The 16,629-nt window shown below is 49.9% G+C and overlaps 1 protein-coding gene across 1 annotated transcript in view; it reads left to right on the top strand.

Annotated features, from left to right (window-relative positions):
• Positions 1–13,421, top strand: part of EDA (ectodysplasin A) — an 80,409-nt gene extending 66,988 nt beyond the window's left edge. The window contains exons 3-8 of the mRNA XM_075161901.1: positions 1,433–1,462; positions 5,140–5,319; positions 6,639–6,673; positions 7,076–7,127; positions 10,042–10,166; positions 12,210–13,421. Coding sequence (XP_075018002.1) covers positions 1,433–1,462; positions 5,140–5,319; positions 6,639–6,673; positions 7,076–7,127; positions 10,042–10,166; positions 12,210–12,461 — 674 coding nt within the window. The 3' untranslated portion in view covers positions 12,462–13,421. The remainder of the gene's footprint in view (positions 1–1,432; positions 1,463–5,139; positions 5,320–6,638; positions 6,674–7,075; positions 7,128–10,041; positions 10,167–12,209) is intronic.
• Positions 13,422–16,629: the final 3,208 nt, after the last annotated feature.

A 16,629-nucleotide genomic window follows, 5' to 3' on the forward strand; every position in this document is an offset into this window, starting at 1 on the left:
GCAGTTCGTCTGCTGCTGGTGGACCTGCCGGTTGGCTTCAGTGTTGCTCCCTAGCAAGATACTGGGACTGGCATTGTTAGAAACCTATGTCTTGTCCTATCTGTGTGTTTTAATACTGTGTATATATGGACTAGTAAAAAAACCCAGTAAATTAGCAGAAATAATAAATTAGATAATACCATAATGTTCCCATGAGCCAACAGCATAACGTAGGCAAATTAATACTGCTGTTGAAAAGGCATCAGTAAGGTTACTGGGTATCTCTCTGGTCCTTCTCTCATCTTTCCATCTAGCCATGGGAACGCGGCGCTGCGGTACCAACCGGTAATTCGTCTTTCTCTACCAGCGCTGACTCAAAGCAACCTCGTTGCCTTCCATTCATTGTAAGCGTATCTCAGTTAAAGGTGATTTCAAGCTTCGATGTGTGTTTAAGCCCAGATTTTAGAGGGATTTCACTGATGAACGGCGAGGGAATATTTGGGGATTTTTGCGGTTCATTCCCATCCCTGACTAATTTTTGAGGAAGCAATGGAACATGTTTTACACTTCAGCTTCTGCTTAAAAAGTCATGTAGTTTCTCAGCTTCGTTATAAATATTTTCACTTCTTGCTGGGGAGGCTTGTATTCCTATTGTTTAAATAAGCCAGTTCATACTAATTCTTTGCTTTTGTTTTTGTAGTATTTTATTATTATTTTTAAACAATTTGGCTTGCAAGTATTTGGGTCACTGCTCTCAGCCGAGAGCTGAGTCCTGCTAACTTTCTTCTAACCTGTCCTCACCGGGAAGTAAAATGTGTCAGCTTTAAATGTTAAGCTTGGCAATTTCAAGCTAACAGAGAAAATTCATGTGTGGCTTCACAGACCACAACGGCATCCGTTGTCCACTTGAAAAATAATCTGCTGTGTGGGGATCGTACTTTTAAATGGTTTCTGTTGAGTCTCAGGATTTCTGCTGCCTGAAGGTTTGACGTGCCGTACTTCCATCAGCGACTTCAGGGGACACGTACGGCAAAACTCGGAGCAGTGTTCAGCAGAGCTGGAACTAAGCTGGTATCTGAGAGCAAAGCTCCGGCTCAAGGTTGAAGAGCATCTCTCAGCTCAGCTTTGCCGCTGGCCACAAGCCCGTGGTTTAACTCATCTTTGCAATAAGGAGGAGAGGTGCCCACCAAAACTCACTCGCGTTATACCAGCCACGGCTTGCTAGTTTGAGAGAGAGTAAAGCAGATCTGGGTCCCGGTAAAATGATTATACCTTCACAGCAGTTGTTTGTGGAAAACAGAAAACTCTACATCTTTGGCTTACTGGTGTTGTGGCCAGTTTTGTTCCAGCTCTGGAGAGGCACCCTCTGGGTCAGTGGGGGGTGGTGGCAGTGGGGACCTTCTAAGGTGAAAAGATCACTGAATTTCACGAGTTTTCTTTTTTTTCTTTGTAGGTCCAAGTTCAGTTAAAAACAAGAAAAAGGGTAAGTTTGAGTTTTAATTTCACTTTCCTTTCTGTGCCTGTGTTACCCGGCTATGAACTCTCTTTAGCCAACATGGAGGAGGAACCAAGGACCGGCTCCCTCTCCGGGAAGGGCAGGGATTGCCGCGGTGCGTGGTCCCACAGCACAGACACGAGCTGCGCTCGTGCTCCCACGTTGCCTGGCAGGACTGCACGACCCAGCGGCGGCGGGGCAGCGTGGGCGCTCGTTAACGCCTCCCGTAAAAGCTAAAGGAAGTTAATTACGTTGCATAGAAGTAATTCTGAAGATGCTGTAATAAATAGTTGAGTGGAGTTGAGTCACGTACCGGCTATGGGGAGCCGCTTGCTGTTTGCCAGGCCGTCCCTGCCGAAACAGCTTTGGCTTTCATCCCTACCCTGCCGTGCATCCTGCTGCAGGTTGGGGTCTCCTTCAAAGTCAACGTAGGTGTGCTCTGCATCTCACTGCTGGCTGTGTGTTAACCTCCCCAGTATTATTTTGTGTGTCCTTGCTGAGCGTTGGTCAGCCCACAGGTATTTTGTCTGACTTTCTTACATTCCTCAAGCTGTTTGCAGTGGGTAATTGGGTATTTTTTAAAATGCGTATCGACGAGTTGTTGTGACGTGGGTTATTCGGGAGGCAGCCCTGTGTTTCCATCAGTGTCTGATGCCGTCCCTGTTTGTGTAGGGCTCCTGGGGAACGCCCTCGGTCATACACTTACGTGCTCCCAGGAACCCGAGCAAGCCAAAGGGTCCGAGTTCCCTGATTTCAGGGAAGGGCAGTCAGAGTACCCATTTTTGCTGCTTGTAACCATCAAAACACTTCTGTGCACATTTTAAAACCTGCGGTGCATGCTCGCAACGGGTTGTAGGTTACGAGAAGTGCAGAAACTGTGTGCAGCTCGGGGCGGTGCTGCCTCCGAAGCCCAGGGAGCTCAGTGTGCCGAGGGGCTCGTGCAGCACATGCCCATGGCCAAGCCTACGCAGCAAAGCACCGACCGGTGCAATGTCAGCTCTGTGCTTACTGCCTATTGCACCTAATGTATGTTTAATTAACAGGAAAGTTAGCTGTTCAGCACTTTGCTCTGTCCCTCGAGAGACCTTCCCGCGCGTGCCGGTGCATCGCCTGGGCTCCAGCCCACCGTCGCGACCTGCGGCAGCAAGAGCGGCCAAGCTTTGCCTGTCTGTGCTACTTTAATAGCACACCAAATCGCTTTTAATCCTTTAAGCCTCAACATTTACAGCTGAGAGGTTGAGACAGGCCACAGTTAGAAACTTAGTTTATATTTACCCTCAAAAGCAGCATAAAATTTTATGTTTGAGAAGTTTGTCCTAACAAAACTCTGAAACCCTAAACCCGTGTTAAATCAGCCGAACTAATAACAAATGATGACTGTGGTATTCAGAGCAATTCTGGAATAGCAGGGGGATCTCGTAGAGCTGTATTATATACAGCTGTAGCGCTGTATAAAATAGTTTAATTTTATGGTATTGTCACATTTAATTTTTTTTAGAATTAGAGCGTATTGTTTGGTGAGCGATGATTAAGGAAAACTTACTGGTTCTGCCTGCTTTGAGTTTTGGAGCCTGTCTAGTGCATGTGGGTAAAGACGGGAGACTTGGCACGCTGGGGCTTGGGTGCTGGAGACCCTCCCTGCAGAGCTACTCATGCTGGGCTGGGGTCCCCTCAATTAGAAGATGAATCGAGAGCTTTATACTTACTGAATATCTATTTTTTGCCTTGTGACTTTAATAAGTGAGGTTCCGTTAATGCAGAAAAGTAGTTGAAATTACTTGAAGGAGCGGGAATGCACAGAAAATAAGTGTCCCTGTGCGGCATCAGAATTATGTGCAATTGTTTTACTGCTAAACTAGCAGCTCGTTTAGTAGCAGACCAGATTTCTGAGACAGATTAGTTAAACCAGCTGTAATGTCTATCCCTCTTGGGAAGGAAAGGAAGGAGTGACAGCAGCAGGATTCCTGATTTACTGCGTATGATCCTTCCTTCGGATGGCCTAGATCAGAGGGGATGCGAATGAGAAGAATTTAGTAAGTGTGCTTTAGGGGAGATAGGTAAGGGGTTTGATTCAAGGTGATAATTTCCAAAGCATGTCATTATCCCGAGGAGGAGGAGAATTGCTGGATTAGAGGAAGGCTGGCTTGTTGCCAGCTCAGATTTGAAGGCACGGCTGCTAATCTGGGCAGAAATACTGCTGCGAACGATTTGTCCCCTTAAGCTTTGCCCCGTTTTTGCAGGATACCAATATTACTTTAATCACCCGTGCTTACTTTAACTCCGTTTTCTGCACATTGAAACCGAACCGCACAGTTGTCTCACGCGGATTTCTACGTGCCCTCCTTCGTGGCTAGTGGCCGTCTAGAGATTTCCACTGCTGCGCTAACTAAAATAGATGGGTTTTTCCTTACAGTTTTGTTCCATGACAAAGATGGATATTTAGCAGAGAAACAAGTACATAAATGTACTCAGAAACCATACCAATAACCTCTATTTCATATCCTAACTGCTGCTGTCATCTAAAAAAGTGTTTAATTCTGTCCTACAGCGGACTTTGTTTCAGCAATTGAAGCAATTTTGCTAAGTTAATAAAGCTCTTTGGCATAAAAGCTGCCAGAAAGTTGCATTTTAAAAACTACATCAAAAGAACATAATTTCTAGCAGGGATCTGGAAAATTGGGAGAGCACAGGTCAGGCTTTCCCTGCAGGCCTTACTTCATGTCTATGTGCCCGGTAAGAGTCTTTACATGGTTGTGCACGTTTCTCTTCCTGGGACCGCGCCACGAGATGTGTTTGAGGATGGTGGCAATTCTCCAGCGCTGTCATCCTCCTGATTGGGTTAGTCCTTCCCTTACCCCTCCATCCAAAGCCCAAAATGCACGTTTAATTATTTTGAGGCGTTGTAGCATCCGAGTCCCTCGTGCACGTTAAGCGCATCCTCATCGCCCCGTAGGAGGGCGAGGGGGCGATGCCTCCTGCACCGCCCTGGCGCAGCGGCTGGAGGAGGGGAGCCGGAGCTCGGCTCTGAACTGCCCTCTGGAGGCACCGCTTTCCCTCGGCCCGGAGAGCGAGCCTGGGGATTCTGTGCTCACGCGTACGTACGCAGCAGGTGGAAAAGATGGCAACTGTTTTCCGTCCAAAAAAACCAGAAAACTGAGAAACCGCACAGCGGTTCTTCTCGACTTTTCGTACTCCAGCTTCCGCTGCGTTGCATGGCAGCGCGCGGCTGGTCAAAGGCAACATCCTAACCTCGCCGCAGGGCTGCGGCCGGGCTCGGGCACGCGGCCTTCGAGGCTGCGGGACCTCCGCGCCCCGTGCCGAGAGCAGGGTGGCCGGGCAGGGCTGCGGCCGGAGCTCCGGGGCAGAGACCGTCTGAGCCTCCATCTCTTGGGAGGCCTCGGCGAGTCCACGCGCCCCATGTAAATGTAATTGCATATGCTGGAAGGGGTCTGCAAGGCAGCGACCGCTTCTGCCCGGCCGGGAGCGTTGTCCTCACGGTGCGGAGCCGCGGGACCCCCACCCACCCCACCCGGGTGCTCCTCCTTGTCCCTGCCCTCCAGCCGGCAACGAGCCATCCCCAGCCTTCTCCTCTCCTCGTTCCCAGGGTAAAAGGGAACCCATGCTCAGTGTGCGGAGAAGCTAACATTTGACCTTCTATTTTTCAGGTAAAAAGGCTGGTCCTCCAGGGCCCAACGGTCCCCAAGGGCCACCAGGTCCTCCTGGGCCCCAGGGCCCCCCCGGCATTCCCGGCATCCCCGGGATTCCCGGGACAACCGTCATGGGACCGCCCGGCCCCCCTGGCCCGCCGGGCCCTCAGGGACCACCGGGCCTGCAGGGCCCCTCAGGTAACCGGTTTGTCCCCGTCTCTCCTCAGAGCCCGTCCACGCCGGGGGGACGCAGGCGGCACCGCTGCTGCACCAATAAATGAAAAAGCTCCAGGTCTCCACCTGAGGAGAGCGGAGGGTCCGAAGGCGATGGTGCAGCATCCTGGTGTAGGACTGGGGAGTTGCCTGCACCCGTGGGGGGACAAGGGGCCAGCGGCAGTTCTGCAGCCCGGTGGGAGCCCGGCAGCTCTGGTTTAGGGCGCGATGCCGCGGGCGAGGTGCTGCCTGTCGGAGGAGGGTGCCGAGAAGGAGCAGCGAAGACCTGCGGAGCCTCAGTCGCTTTTAAGCGTCCCGCTGAAGTCTGCCGGTGACCGACTTCTGTCTGCGCAAACCGGCTGCAAGGCGGTGGCTCTTCCCGGCCGTGGCTCGGTGTTTGTGTTAATTCCTCTTAAGCTGACGCAAAGCCTAGCTTTGCATCGGGACCGGGGAGGCTGACGCTTAGCACAGGAACCGCACGAACCGAGGCAGCTTGCCTCCCGGACCAGCCAGATGAAATTATGTTTTTCTCCTGCAGTTCTTGGTTTCATTTTTCTTTGTTTCTTTGTATCTGCACCGTATTGTTTCTCCACGGAGCCATGTGCCAATTATTTTGTTAAAATCCCTGAATTTAATAACTCTTTAAAATGCAGATTAGTGGAAGTTCACATCAGTGTTGTTTGTTATACATTTTTTAATACTGGACTGTTCATATATATGTATCCTCAGTGAAATTGGGACTGTTACCCTATCGCTTGCCCGGCTCTCAAAGGAAAACTTGGTTGACTTCTCAGTTTGTATCTCAGAAATTGCCAGAGCAGAGGCCAGGAGCAGCATGAGGTCCTTAGCACTCCAGAGTGCTGCCCACAAGCATCTCCTCTTTAATAGAGATTTGGCTCTCGGAGAAGAGAGATTTCAGCATGTAGCTTGAATGCAATGAATGACCTGAGTTACTGCAGAGTGAAACTTGTAATCTTTGCAGCCAAGAGGCTTTATTGCTACTACCGATCAGGAAAAGGGCTGTGCAGTTTTTCCTTCTAGAGGAAACTGGTTGAATAACGTTGGAGAATTTTGATGATGTTAGACAGAAATGCAAGAATAAAGTAGGAAAAAGTAGGATGACTCTTTTTCTTGTTTATGTACTTTTTAACATTAAGCTGCATCCCATACCGCTGTTACTGTCCTCCTTCTGTTAAAATAGGGTTTTAATGGTTATTACGGGATAAGAGAGGTTTTATTTATACGAGTGTTTACTGCAGCTCTTTCAAGCTTCCTCTTCAATGATGTAAAATTGCATTTTGCAGGTGCCACAGACAAGGCCGGCTCCAGAGACATCCAGGTTGGTTGATCTTCTTTCAAGGGAAAAACCCAGCTTTGGCTGGATTTTTGTAAACGTTACTGGCTATATTTGCTAATGTTGTGTTCGATGGTGTAGCTCTGAAAAAAACCCACCCCTTCTTGCATGTGCTAAATCGTAGCTACGCAGAGTGACTGCCTGAGCTGACCCTTTTTATTGCTCAGAAGAAAGCCGTGTTAATCTGGCTTGGGCTTCCCACCCCTTCTCCAGTACTTAAACATGTTGTTGTCAGCTGCTCTGATCTTCTTTTTTCATTTATGAAAACACTAATGATTTCAGTACTGGCCTCTGTACTGGTCACCAGTGCTGTGGAGGTGTGTTGAGTTACTGTAAAATGACGCAGTGTTTCCCATTAACGTTAAATCCCTGTAATCTCGTTTGCAGCCAGCTGTGGTCCACCTTCAAGGCCAAGGCTCAGCAATCCAAGTGAAGAATGGTAAGGATCTCATGATATTGGCAGTTACTGAAAAGAGCCCATCCTGCACCCGTAGCCTCCTATCTGGGTCTCAGTCCACCCTATGCCAGGGGTCCCTGATTACCCCTGCTGTTGGCCTCCCCTGCGATAGTCTGATTTGCCGTGCCCAGACCCCCTTAGAGGAGTCTGCTGCTGAGTCTCCGTCCCCGTTTCCCCTGCGCTCCTATTCATCTCCAAGATTATCTCTATCCTGTACATCCCAGTAACTCTGTCCTGCCGAATCTCCCCTCTCCTTGACCCCCAGATCCGTGATGTCCCTCCTCCAGCCTGCTCTTGTATCATCAGTTTTCCTCAGCCCCTCGCTGGCCAGCCTTCTTTCCCACTCTATTCTATTTTAAGCCCTCAGTGCATCCTTTTCCTGTCTCGGCCCCATTAGCCTCTGTTTTTCTCCAGTTTTCCCAGTAATTTATGGCAGGGGAAGGCACAGCTGTAGTGCGAGGACACAGAGGTGCGCAGCCGCTAGCTCCTCCCGCGTTACGCTGCGAGCGTGCACACGCGCAGCCTCCGCGGTCCCTCGTGCATCTCTACCCCCACCAAGAGCCTTTAAGCTCAAGTCCTGCCGAGCCATTTCACGTCCACAGGCAGCTCTTTGCTCTCCTCCTTCCTCCCCCGGATCCCTATCCAATTTCTGCTCGAGTTCCTGCTCTTCTTGCCAACAGCTGGGTCTCATTCATGAGCTGCTGCCTCCCTGCTCACGATGTCTGGCTGTGCCGGAGAGGCGCTGGCTGGCTCGTCCCCCGCCTGAGTCACCGCGCGCAGCTCCCCGGGGAGCGCGGGCAGCAACCCTGCTGCACGTTTACCCCCGTCCCGGGCCTCGGGGGCTGCAGCACCCAAGGATGGGTGCAGCGGGGACGGGGCCGCAGGACCCCTGTCCACCCCCTTCTGCCCCGCGCGTGGGATGATGAGGGCTGGCCAGCACTTCTGTTGAGAGGCGATTTCTCTCTTTCAGCAGACGTGAGCTGTGGGAGCTGAAATTTCTCGCGGTTAGGGAAGTATGCTTACAGCGGGGTGGGGGAAAGCTCCCCAAAACAAAAAGGAAACCGGCCGTTCCTAAGAACAATACGAGGGAAAAGATGCTGTTTTGCTTATGTTCTAAAAGTAATTATCCCTTTATTAATGGGAAGCCTGTATGTTTACAGAGCGTACGCTGCTCCCTAAGAGTGGGAATTGCCCTGTAAGTGTACTTCCCTGCTGCTCGGGAACAATCTGATGCTGTGAGCCATTAATGCTGTCCAGCTGACAGCCAGCAGAAAACACAGCCTGGCCGGTTTGCAACTGGGGGCAGGGAGCTGAGAAGCAGATGAAGACTGGGAGGAAAAGAGTTGTATTTGATAAAACAAGGCACCTACAGAGAATGGCCCTGTCCTCGGCTCGTAGCGAAGCGTGTCCTCTGGACCTGCTCGTGGGCCCGTCCAGAGAACAGAGGTCTACTCCTGTTGTCAGTTATTCCATGGGCTCCAGTGCCAGAGGACTGGGTGGTGGATCTATAAACCCCTGACCGTGCTGAGGACCCCAGTTAGGGGTTAATGTGGTGTGACACGATGCAATTTCATACTTCGTTGTTATTTTGGCTTTTAAAAACCTAGGAAATGTAATGACAAAGCATTTGTTAAAATAATGCTAGTTACAAAGTCAAGAATGTTGAAGTCAAGGAATACCAGAATTAAAATCGATTGTATACCCCTAAGTTGGCCTCCATGCACATACGTGTCCTGAGAGATGGTCTAGGCTCGTAGTTTCACACGATTTTTTGCATAATACTGTTTTCTCTTCTGCTGCAAGGACTAGTTTCCTTCTAGGGATGATCCCAAGGCTTAAAGTGAGGGTGAAGGCTGTATCATGACACCGCTGCTGAGAACATCTTCCTGCCCAGCAGCACTGAGAGGGGGGCAGAGAGATTGGCCACGTGTAGTCCTGTTCCCATAAGGACAGGAATCACTGTTCTCATCCCAGCCTTGCTGTGGTCCTCAGGGACGTACCTGTTGATCTAGTCTTCAGCGCACCGTCTGCTGAAGCTCCGCTTTGTTTAGCGTGGACACTGGGTAGAGAGCTGGCGGGGGGGGGGATCAATGAGGTGGAAAGTAGAGAAAGTGTTTTAATGGTCTCAAGGCTGGATAATGTCAGCTGAGGATCTTTCCTGGAGAATTGGCTCCTGGTCCTACCTCTGCTGCAGAGTTTCTTCCATGATACCAGGGAAATCACCCCTCTTACAAGGGCCACAAGCAGATGCTCTTCTGGAGGCACCTGGGGTCTGAGTTGTAGAAATCCTTTTGTAATCGCAGCTGCGATAAGTCATTTGTGATCTCTGGCTGAACGTACAAAAATAGTGTGAAAAATCAGCCCCTCGCCTCTCAGGTGAATTCAGAAAACGTAGCAAATGCCCTACGGTACTGGCATGGATTTGCATGTGCCGGAGCGTCTTTGCTCTGGAGTGGGGATGATACTGGGAACACGTTTTCAGACCTGTAAAAGACTCAAAGTGATAATAAGCTCAACCTAGTGTCAGGAGGAGGGAAGCCAGTCTGTGTCCAGCGCTGGGGAGGAACGCAGTGTAGCACAAAAGGCCGTACGCCTGTTTTCAAGGGTGAGGAGAACTACTCTGGAGGAGGACAAGTAGAGATGTAAATCAGTTGTGCTGTGCACTGAACAAAATGAGTGTCCACCAGCAAGTGATGGTGTAGTTAGAGCTGTAGAGGAGTCCAAACTAACGCACCGTAGTCTTTAATTCTGGGATTTTCTTACCAAGTTACTTGACTTTTCAACTTGAGTCTGTGCCAGCCGTTGTGTACGAAACGTTGCAATGTCACTGTATTTCTGTGCTCCTGCGCTTTTCATTCTGACGGGTACTGAGTGACTGCCGTTTTCTCATACTGAGATCTTTCAGGTGGAGTCCTCAATGACTGGTCTCGCATCACTATGAACCCCAAGGTGTTTAAGCTGCATGCCCGCAGTGGGGAGCTGGAGGTACTGGTGGACGGCACATACTTCATCTATAGTCAGGTAGAAGTGAGTACGGTCCTAGGCCTAACTCCTATTCTTGTGTTCCAATGGAAGCCTTGCATGAACCACGAGAGGGCTCCAGACAACTAGCAAATGCCAAGAACTTGTATGTACTTTTAACCGCTTCGTGCTCTAGGAGATGTGTGTCGGAGGAAGACGTTAGAGTTTCCAAGTGCAAGGTCACACGTTTCGCCGTGACACCAGCTGCAAGAGATTAGTTACCGAAACACATGCGCAGACGCCCAGCCAGATCCCACATGCCACCAATCCCTTTTGTTTTAATCCTCCATATTGTCTGTGCAGTCATTCACCAGCACAGCTACACCTCCTTGCAGAACAAGGGTCCCAGCAGGACGCTAGGTCTGTGCTTTAAAAGAGATGTAAGACCAAAACCCTGACAACTCGTGATCATTGCGAAGCCATGTCACTCTTCGTAAGCGTAGGACTCTCGGTCCGGGTGGCTTGGCCAAACTCCAGCCCAGGTAACTCCGTTTTGCCTCCACCTTCCTCGTGTAGCTTCAGACCGACACCATGCGCCAGCAACCGCATTGTGCAGCGGGATGGCTCAGCTGCCGCTTTGGTTGGTACCCACGATGGAGGTACGGACCTGCTTCCGTAAAAAGGGCTAAACAAAGTAATAAATTATTGTATTATGATTTAGTATACAGCTAATTGAGACATCATTTCCTCTCCCCATTCAAATAAAATGCAGGAGATATATAAATATCTCCTGCAATAAATAAAATGTCATTTAACGCACTACTCCCAGCGCCTTGCAAATCTCTGAACAGAATTGCTGAGCTGCGTGGAGTATGAGCTGCAAAGCTCTCCCCTTCCAGAGCGTGCAGGGTGTCCACCCTCCTGTGGACTGAAAAACTGTCCAGGTTCTGGGACAGATTTTAGCAAGACGAGAGCGTTTCTGTGTGACAACCACAATTAAGCAACTTCCACCTTGCTCCAGGCTTCTGATATTACCTCCCGCTCTGGATTTGCCTCTGTTCAGCTGGCAGCCCCGCTGGGACTGTACCAAGTCGGATAAAGTGGGCTGTGGATGTCAAGTTAGGTGCTCTTCCATGGAACTGGTGACGTGTCTGGTTTGGATGGGGACAGGAAAAATAACTCTACATGGGCCAAAGTATAATTGTTTCCCGAGTGCTTAATGCTAATTGCTGGCCACAACGTTGTGCCTCCGAAGCCTTTGTTGGTTGTAGTCCACTGAGGAAAAAGGGGAATCAGTCTTGTGTAGCTTCTGGTCGCAGGCTGTAGACTAAGAAGAATTAGGAGACGCATCCAAAATGGCTGGGTTTCTTCTATCAGGAAGAAGCAGCTCCCTGGGACTGACTGCTCTTTGGACAGGTCTTTCTCGTGCATCTCGCATGAGATGGTTAAGTAACGAGTAATGGAGTCGTGGGGACTTAGGCGCTAGATCTAAGAGTTAAATCAGTGCAAGCACTCTAAGGTCATTTGCTTCCAAGCTGTGGAGGTTGGGAGAGTGTCTCCCCCGTAATAGCTTATGCCTTTGAAAGCACCTCAAGTTCAATTACAAAGGCGTCAACTCCCAGTACATCTTAGGGCATTTTTGATGTCAACACTAAAGGAGGCTCATGGGACCCAGAAAGCAGGACTGGCCAGGTAAGTGAAAGAGGACTTCAGTTAAAATGTTTCTGTTTGTTTGTTGGATGAAAAGCTGTTTGTAGCAGTTAGGGTTGTCTGTGTCGTAACTACGCCTCTGCAGGTTTGTAATTTTCCCTGTAAGAAGCAGGGTCTAAAGCGAGGATTCGTAGCTCAGCCTGAGATACATGGATTCACGGATGCTTGCATGTTTGTGTTAGTATCAAGTGGATAGAGAGTTTCCTCGTGTTTGGTTGGCTTGGGGTTCTGTCTGCCTCCAACAAGTCAACTGCCATGAGCATAGGTGTCCCGGGGCCAAGGAAGGGATCGTTAGCGGAGGGAACATACATGTACAGACCGAAAGGAATGTGGACTTGTTCCGTGTGCGCAAATACACTCCCTAATACCTTTCTTCTTCCTGCTTCACATCAGGTATACTACATAAACTTCACAGATTTTGCCAGCTATGAGGTGGTGGTGGATGAAAAGCCCTTTCTGCAATGCACTCGGAGTATTGAGACCGGCAAGACCAACTTCAATACCTGCTATACAGCTGGGGTCTGCCTCCTCAAAGCCAGGCAGAAGATTGCTGTGAAAATGGTCCATGCTGACATCTCCATCAACATGAGCAAGCACACAACTTTCTTTGGGGCCATACGCCTGGGAGATGCACCAGCATCCTAGATGAACTTGGCATGTCCAAGGATACTCACAGAACTGCACAGTGCTGCTGTTCATAAGCGTATCAGTATTTCAGGGGGTTCTGTAATCCGGCCATAAAGAAAACTGATCCAGAGCTATTTATTCCTATATGTGAATGCAGGAAGCACAATTGTCTTCTGTGACTTGCATGGAGACTTGGATCAAAAAGCTAGTTGAAACAGCGTTGTGAGGAAGAAAGGCTGTTGTGTCTGCCTTGTCTCAGTATTTCAAGTATTACTGCACTGATATTCTGCTCTGTGATCTTCACACGAGGCTTGTTGAGAGTGGTGTGGGTCTCTGCTTTTATGTTGCACTAGCAAGAGCATCCCAGGCGGTAGCGGGAGAAGACAGACTAATGTCAAAATTGTCCTATCCAGGCACTCCTGCTTCTGCACGCTAACGAAAGCAAGAAAGGGGGTTTCTGGTTTTCTGCCTTCCCAGTTTGAACTGGAACGGCCACGGGGTGCAAAGGGAGGTGAATAAGACAGGGTCAGTGGTGTTTACATTCATCCTCAGGAGTGCGAGCAAAGGCGGCGAAATGCCTCTACCTAGAGCTTGGAAGCAGGCTGCAAAAGCAGTAAGTGCGAGAGGAAAGTGAATACTTAATAGAGCAGGCTTAGCAGATAGGAAACTGCCTCCACATTCCAGAAATCACAAAGTCCCAAAGAAAATGCCGGTTACCGGTTCCAGAGCCTCTGCTACTTTCAGCTCCTGCCATTACCCCAGAGGTATACCTTGCCCTAACAGGGGCTGCCTTAAAGTACTGCTGCTGTTACAGCAATTTGTGTTTTGTTGGGGTCTTTTTGTCTTTTTAATTAATATTTTGCAAACCAGAACACATTTCTACAGGCTTCACCGAGCCGCGTAGAGCAGACACAAGTACTTGTGAAAACACTCTGAAGAAGTTTGTCATGTTTAAGAATAAAATTATTCAAACAGGAATTTTTTTTTTTCTGTTTTAATAGCAACTGTCCTGCTTTTAGATGTGGTTTTTATCCTTCCTCCCCCCACCCCTTTCCTTTTGGCACCCTTCTACCTAAAATGCTCTAATAAGTGGTGATGGAGTCTCTAGCAAGAAAAATTTGTATTTAAAAAGTCTGGTCCAGCATGAAGTCACCACTTTTTCTTTTCTCTGAGCCCTGCTGAGTCTAGTCATAACTTGATTTCTGGTGACTAATGGAAGAGCTGCGACGCTATTGTTTCTTTTGGCTTCTTGAGCAACTCTCTCCCGTTACCTCCCCTCAACTGGGGAGACCTAAAGCTATAAGATGTGCTCGAGCCGAGGAAGAGGCTGAAGCGCTAATTGCTCTTTTGTGTCGTGCCTTGGTTTGTGCTTGGTTGTGTTGGGTTTTTTTTTTAAAACTGGATTTCTTTTCAGAGCGTTTTTTCTTTAAAAACTAAAGAGGGTAGTGAAGTTTCTGCCTATGTAGCAAATAGACTACATCACGTCTTGGTGATGACCTCCGTCTCCAAGCAGAGGTGGCTCAGCCGTGGTCACCTGCAGGGACGTGGGAGCGGACGTGTCTCAGCACCGCGCTGGAGCGACTGATCTGACCGCAGAAGGGTCCACCCTGGCTGAAGCATTCTTGGCTCCGTCGCTTTTCCCCATCCGTAGCGAGTGATCTCACTTGCCAAGTATTGCAGTTATTGGGAGATAAATATTTCTTGAGGGCACCCAGCTTTGGCTACAGCCTCGCTATTCACAGGAGGCGTGCAGTTTGTAAAATAACTGCATGAAAAATTGCCTGTTATTTCTTTTTTCAATATGTTCTCCTTTCTAGCCTTAACATGTTGGACTAGCAAGAGCCTTAGGGGCACTTAACTAGTCTTTGTGGTTTATTTCCTTTAAAATGGATTAAGAAGGACATGTTCCTCTGACAAGAATGAATCAGGACAACTGTGTATAGTGAGAACACTAAGCAAATCATTAACAGAATTGCTTTAGAATACAGCCCGAACAGCAAGACTTAGGGGCAAGCATAAATAACGCAATGACTTGGGAGAGCGCGATGGATGGAGTTTGCATTCCTTGTTCCCCACTGGCAGGATCTGGGATTTGCTCCTGACTGTGGCTGCGGGCAGGAGGAGGCAGAGGGAGAATCCCTTCCCTCTGTAAAAGCCCCATGCATCGCTGTCAGGTTCCCTCTCTGGCATGTGCCTGGGGTGCGGGAGGAGAGCAGAAGGGAGCGGTTCCTGCCGTGGAAGGTGTTAAGGGGCTTTTTCTGATGCTCACGTTACACCAAAGCATGAGCTCGGTGTAGCCGAGTTGGAGACGTGGCGTGGGAGTTGGACACGGAGTTGGAGAGCAGAGAATTCCTGACTGCAGGTGGCCTTGGTGCCGAGAGCCGTGTTCATCCCTGGGATGAGCGGATCCCCGGTCCTGTAGCAGCCGTGGAGAGTCTTTATACTTGAAACCCTTTGGCCTCTCTAGCAAGAAGTTCTCATTAACGAAGTATTACAGTGCAGCTTACCTAGGCTGTCGTAAAGCTGCTTCTGCGTGATGCTTCTCTAGGTGGTGTCCCACCATCTTTGGTGCCTCTTCCCCTTAACTGGAGCCGAAAAGGCCTGGAACCAGCTCAGAGGAGCGTGAGGACGATGCGTATGGGAGGTTTTAACAAACTCCAGCAGGAACAGGGCCTTGCTCCAGTCTTTCCATCTGATGTCTTTGAATTTTGATATATCTGGGTTCCTAGTCTGGTTGAGAAGGAAGTGCTCCATTTATAGTCTGTGTGTCTGAGGTGGTGGACGCGAGAGCAGTCACCGCTGGCTTCCCGTGTGCCAGCCTTCCTCGCCGGTGGTGTTTGCTGGCTCTGCTCTTACCTACGTGCCTTGGCTCTGCTGCCCCACTTCTGGCTGGACTCCAGCTGCAGAAATGTCGCAAGCAGATAATATAATATATATATAATGCATCGTCTGAAACCCTTCTCCCTCCCAAGCTCCTCTCTATGGAGACAGTTTCTAGGGAAGCCAGCTCGGCTGTTGGGCCCTTTTTGAAGGAAGAGTTCCCTTCAGTAAAGGCTTTAGGTCATGGCTCCCTACCCAAAACTGCCCGGTCTTTGCTTCCCTCCAGCACCTTTCTCACCCAGGTAAGCGGTTGTGGTCTCCCTGCTGCCGTTGTCCCCTCCGGGGATGTGGCATCGTCCTTCCACTGACTGAGCGACATCAGGAGCTTAGAAAAGGGCACCCGAGCAAAGTGCGTTAGCTCGTTCATGTTTCTTCCCCTCTTCCCGGTAAGTCCTTCCCGCTCGCTGGGGGCCGGTGGGACCGGCCCTGGCTCCCCTCCTGGCCCGGGCAGTCCTGGCGCAGGCTTTGGGGGGGCGGGGAAGGGACAGTGGCAGCTGCGCTTCATGGCTGCACCCATACAGGCCTGACCCCCACCCACCCACCCCGTGCTCTTCACTGCCAGGCTGGAAGGAAGCCTCTCGGACTCCCCAGCGAAAGCACAACGGGAGAGGAGCTGTGGGAAGAGGGACACGACTCCCCCCGATACCTGTTAGAGCTGCGCGGTGATATACTGATGCTGTTTTGTGCTTCGACATCTTTATTCAAGACACTATCTGTATATAAAATATACATAATGTATATAAATTAGGATGTAAGTTTGTGTAAATTGTCAATATTTTCTTTGCAAATAAAGCTTTTTCCTGATCTCGGTGTTCTGGGTGGGACTTCCTTCCCCAGCCAAACCAGGAGTTTCTGTGGGAAGTGTTTTGACTGCGCTTGTGCGAGGGGACGCAGCCGACAGGCAAAGCTCCTCCGTCCTTCGGGGAGTATCTGATACGCAGCTGCCGTGGCCGCTGCTGCTGACGCCAGAGGCACCGGTCCCCTCCTCGGGCTCAGAGCTGCTCAGCATTTGCCTTCCAGCTCCCCGCTGCTCTCTGCGATCAGGGGAATGCGCATAAACCGGCATTTCTGACACTACTTACTGGGCAAGATGTATAGATTTGATGTACTTAGATAACCGGATACTCTTCTGCCTCCTTAACGCCCAGGATGGGCACGAGTGTCTGTCACCCCGCGGTACGGCTGTGACGTGGGGCAAGGGGCTTCATCCCTTTTCTGCCAAGCCTCTGTCCTGCTGCTCGTTCCTCCCGTCCCTTGGAGACCTCTCACGTGAAAGCCTGTGGGGGAACAGGGGCATCTCTCTTCG

The sequence above is a fragment of the Calonectris borealis genome, chromosome 13 (genome assembly GCF_964195595.1).
Source record: "Calonectris borealis chromosome 13, bCalBor7.hap1.2, whole genome shotgun sequence".
Classification (NCBI taxonomy): domain Eukaryota; kingdom Metazoa; phylum Chordata; class Aves; order Procellariiformes; family Procellariidae; genus Calonectris; species Calonectris borealis.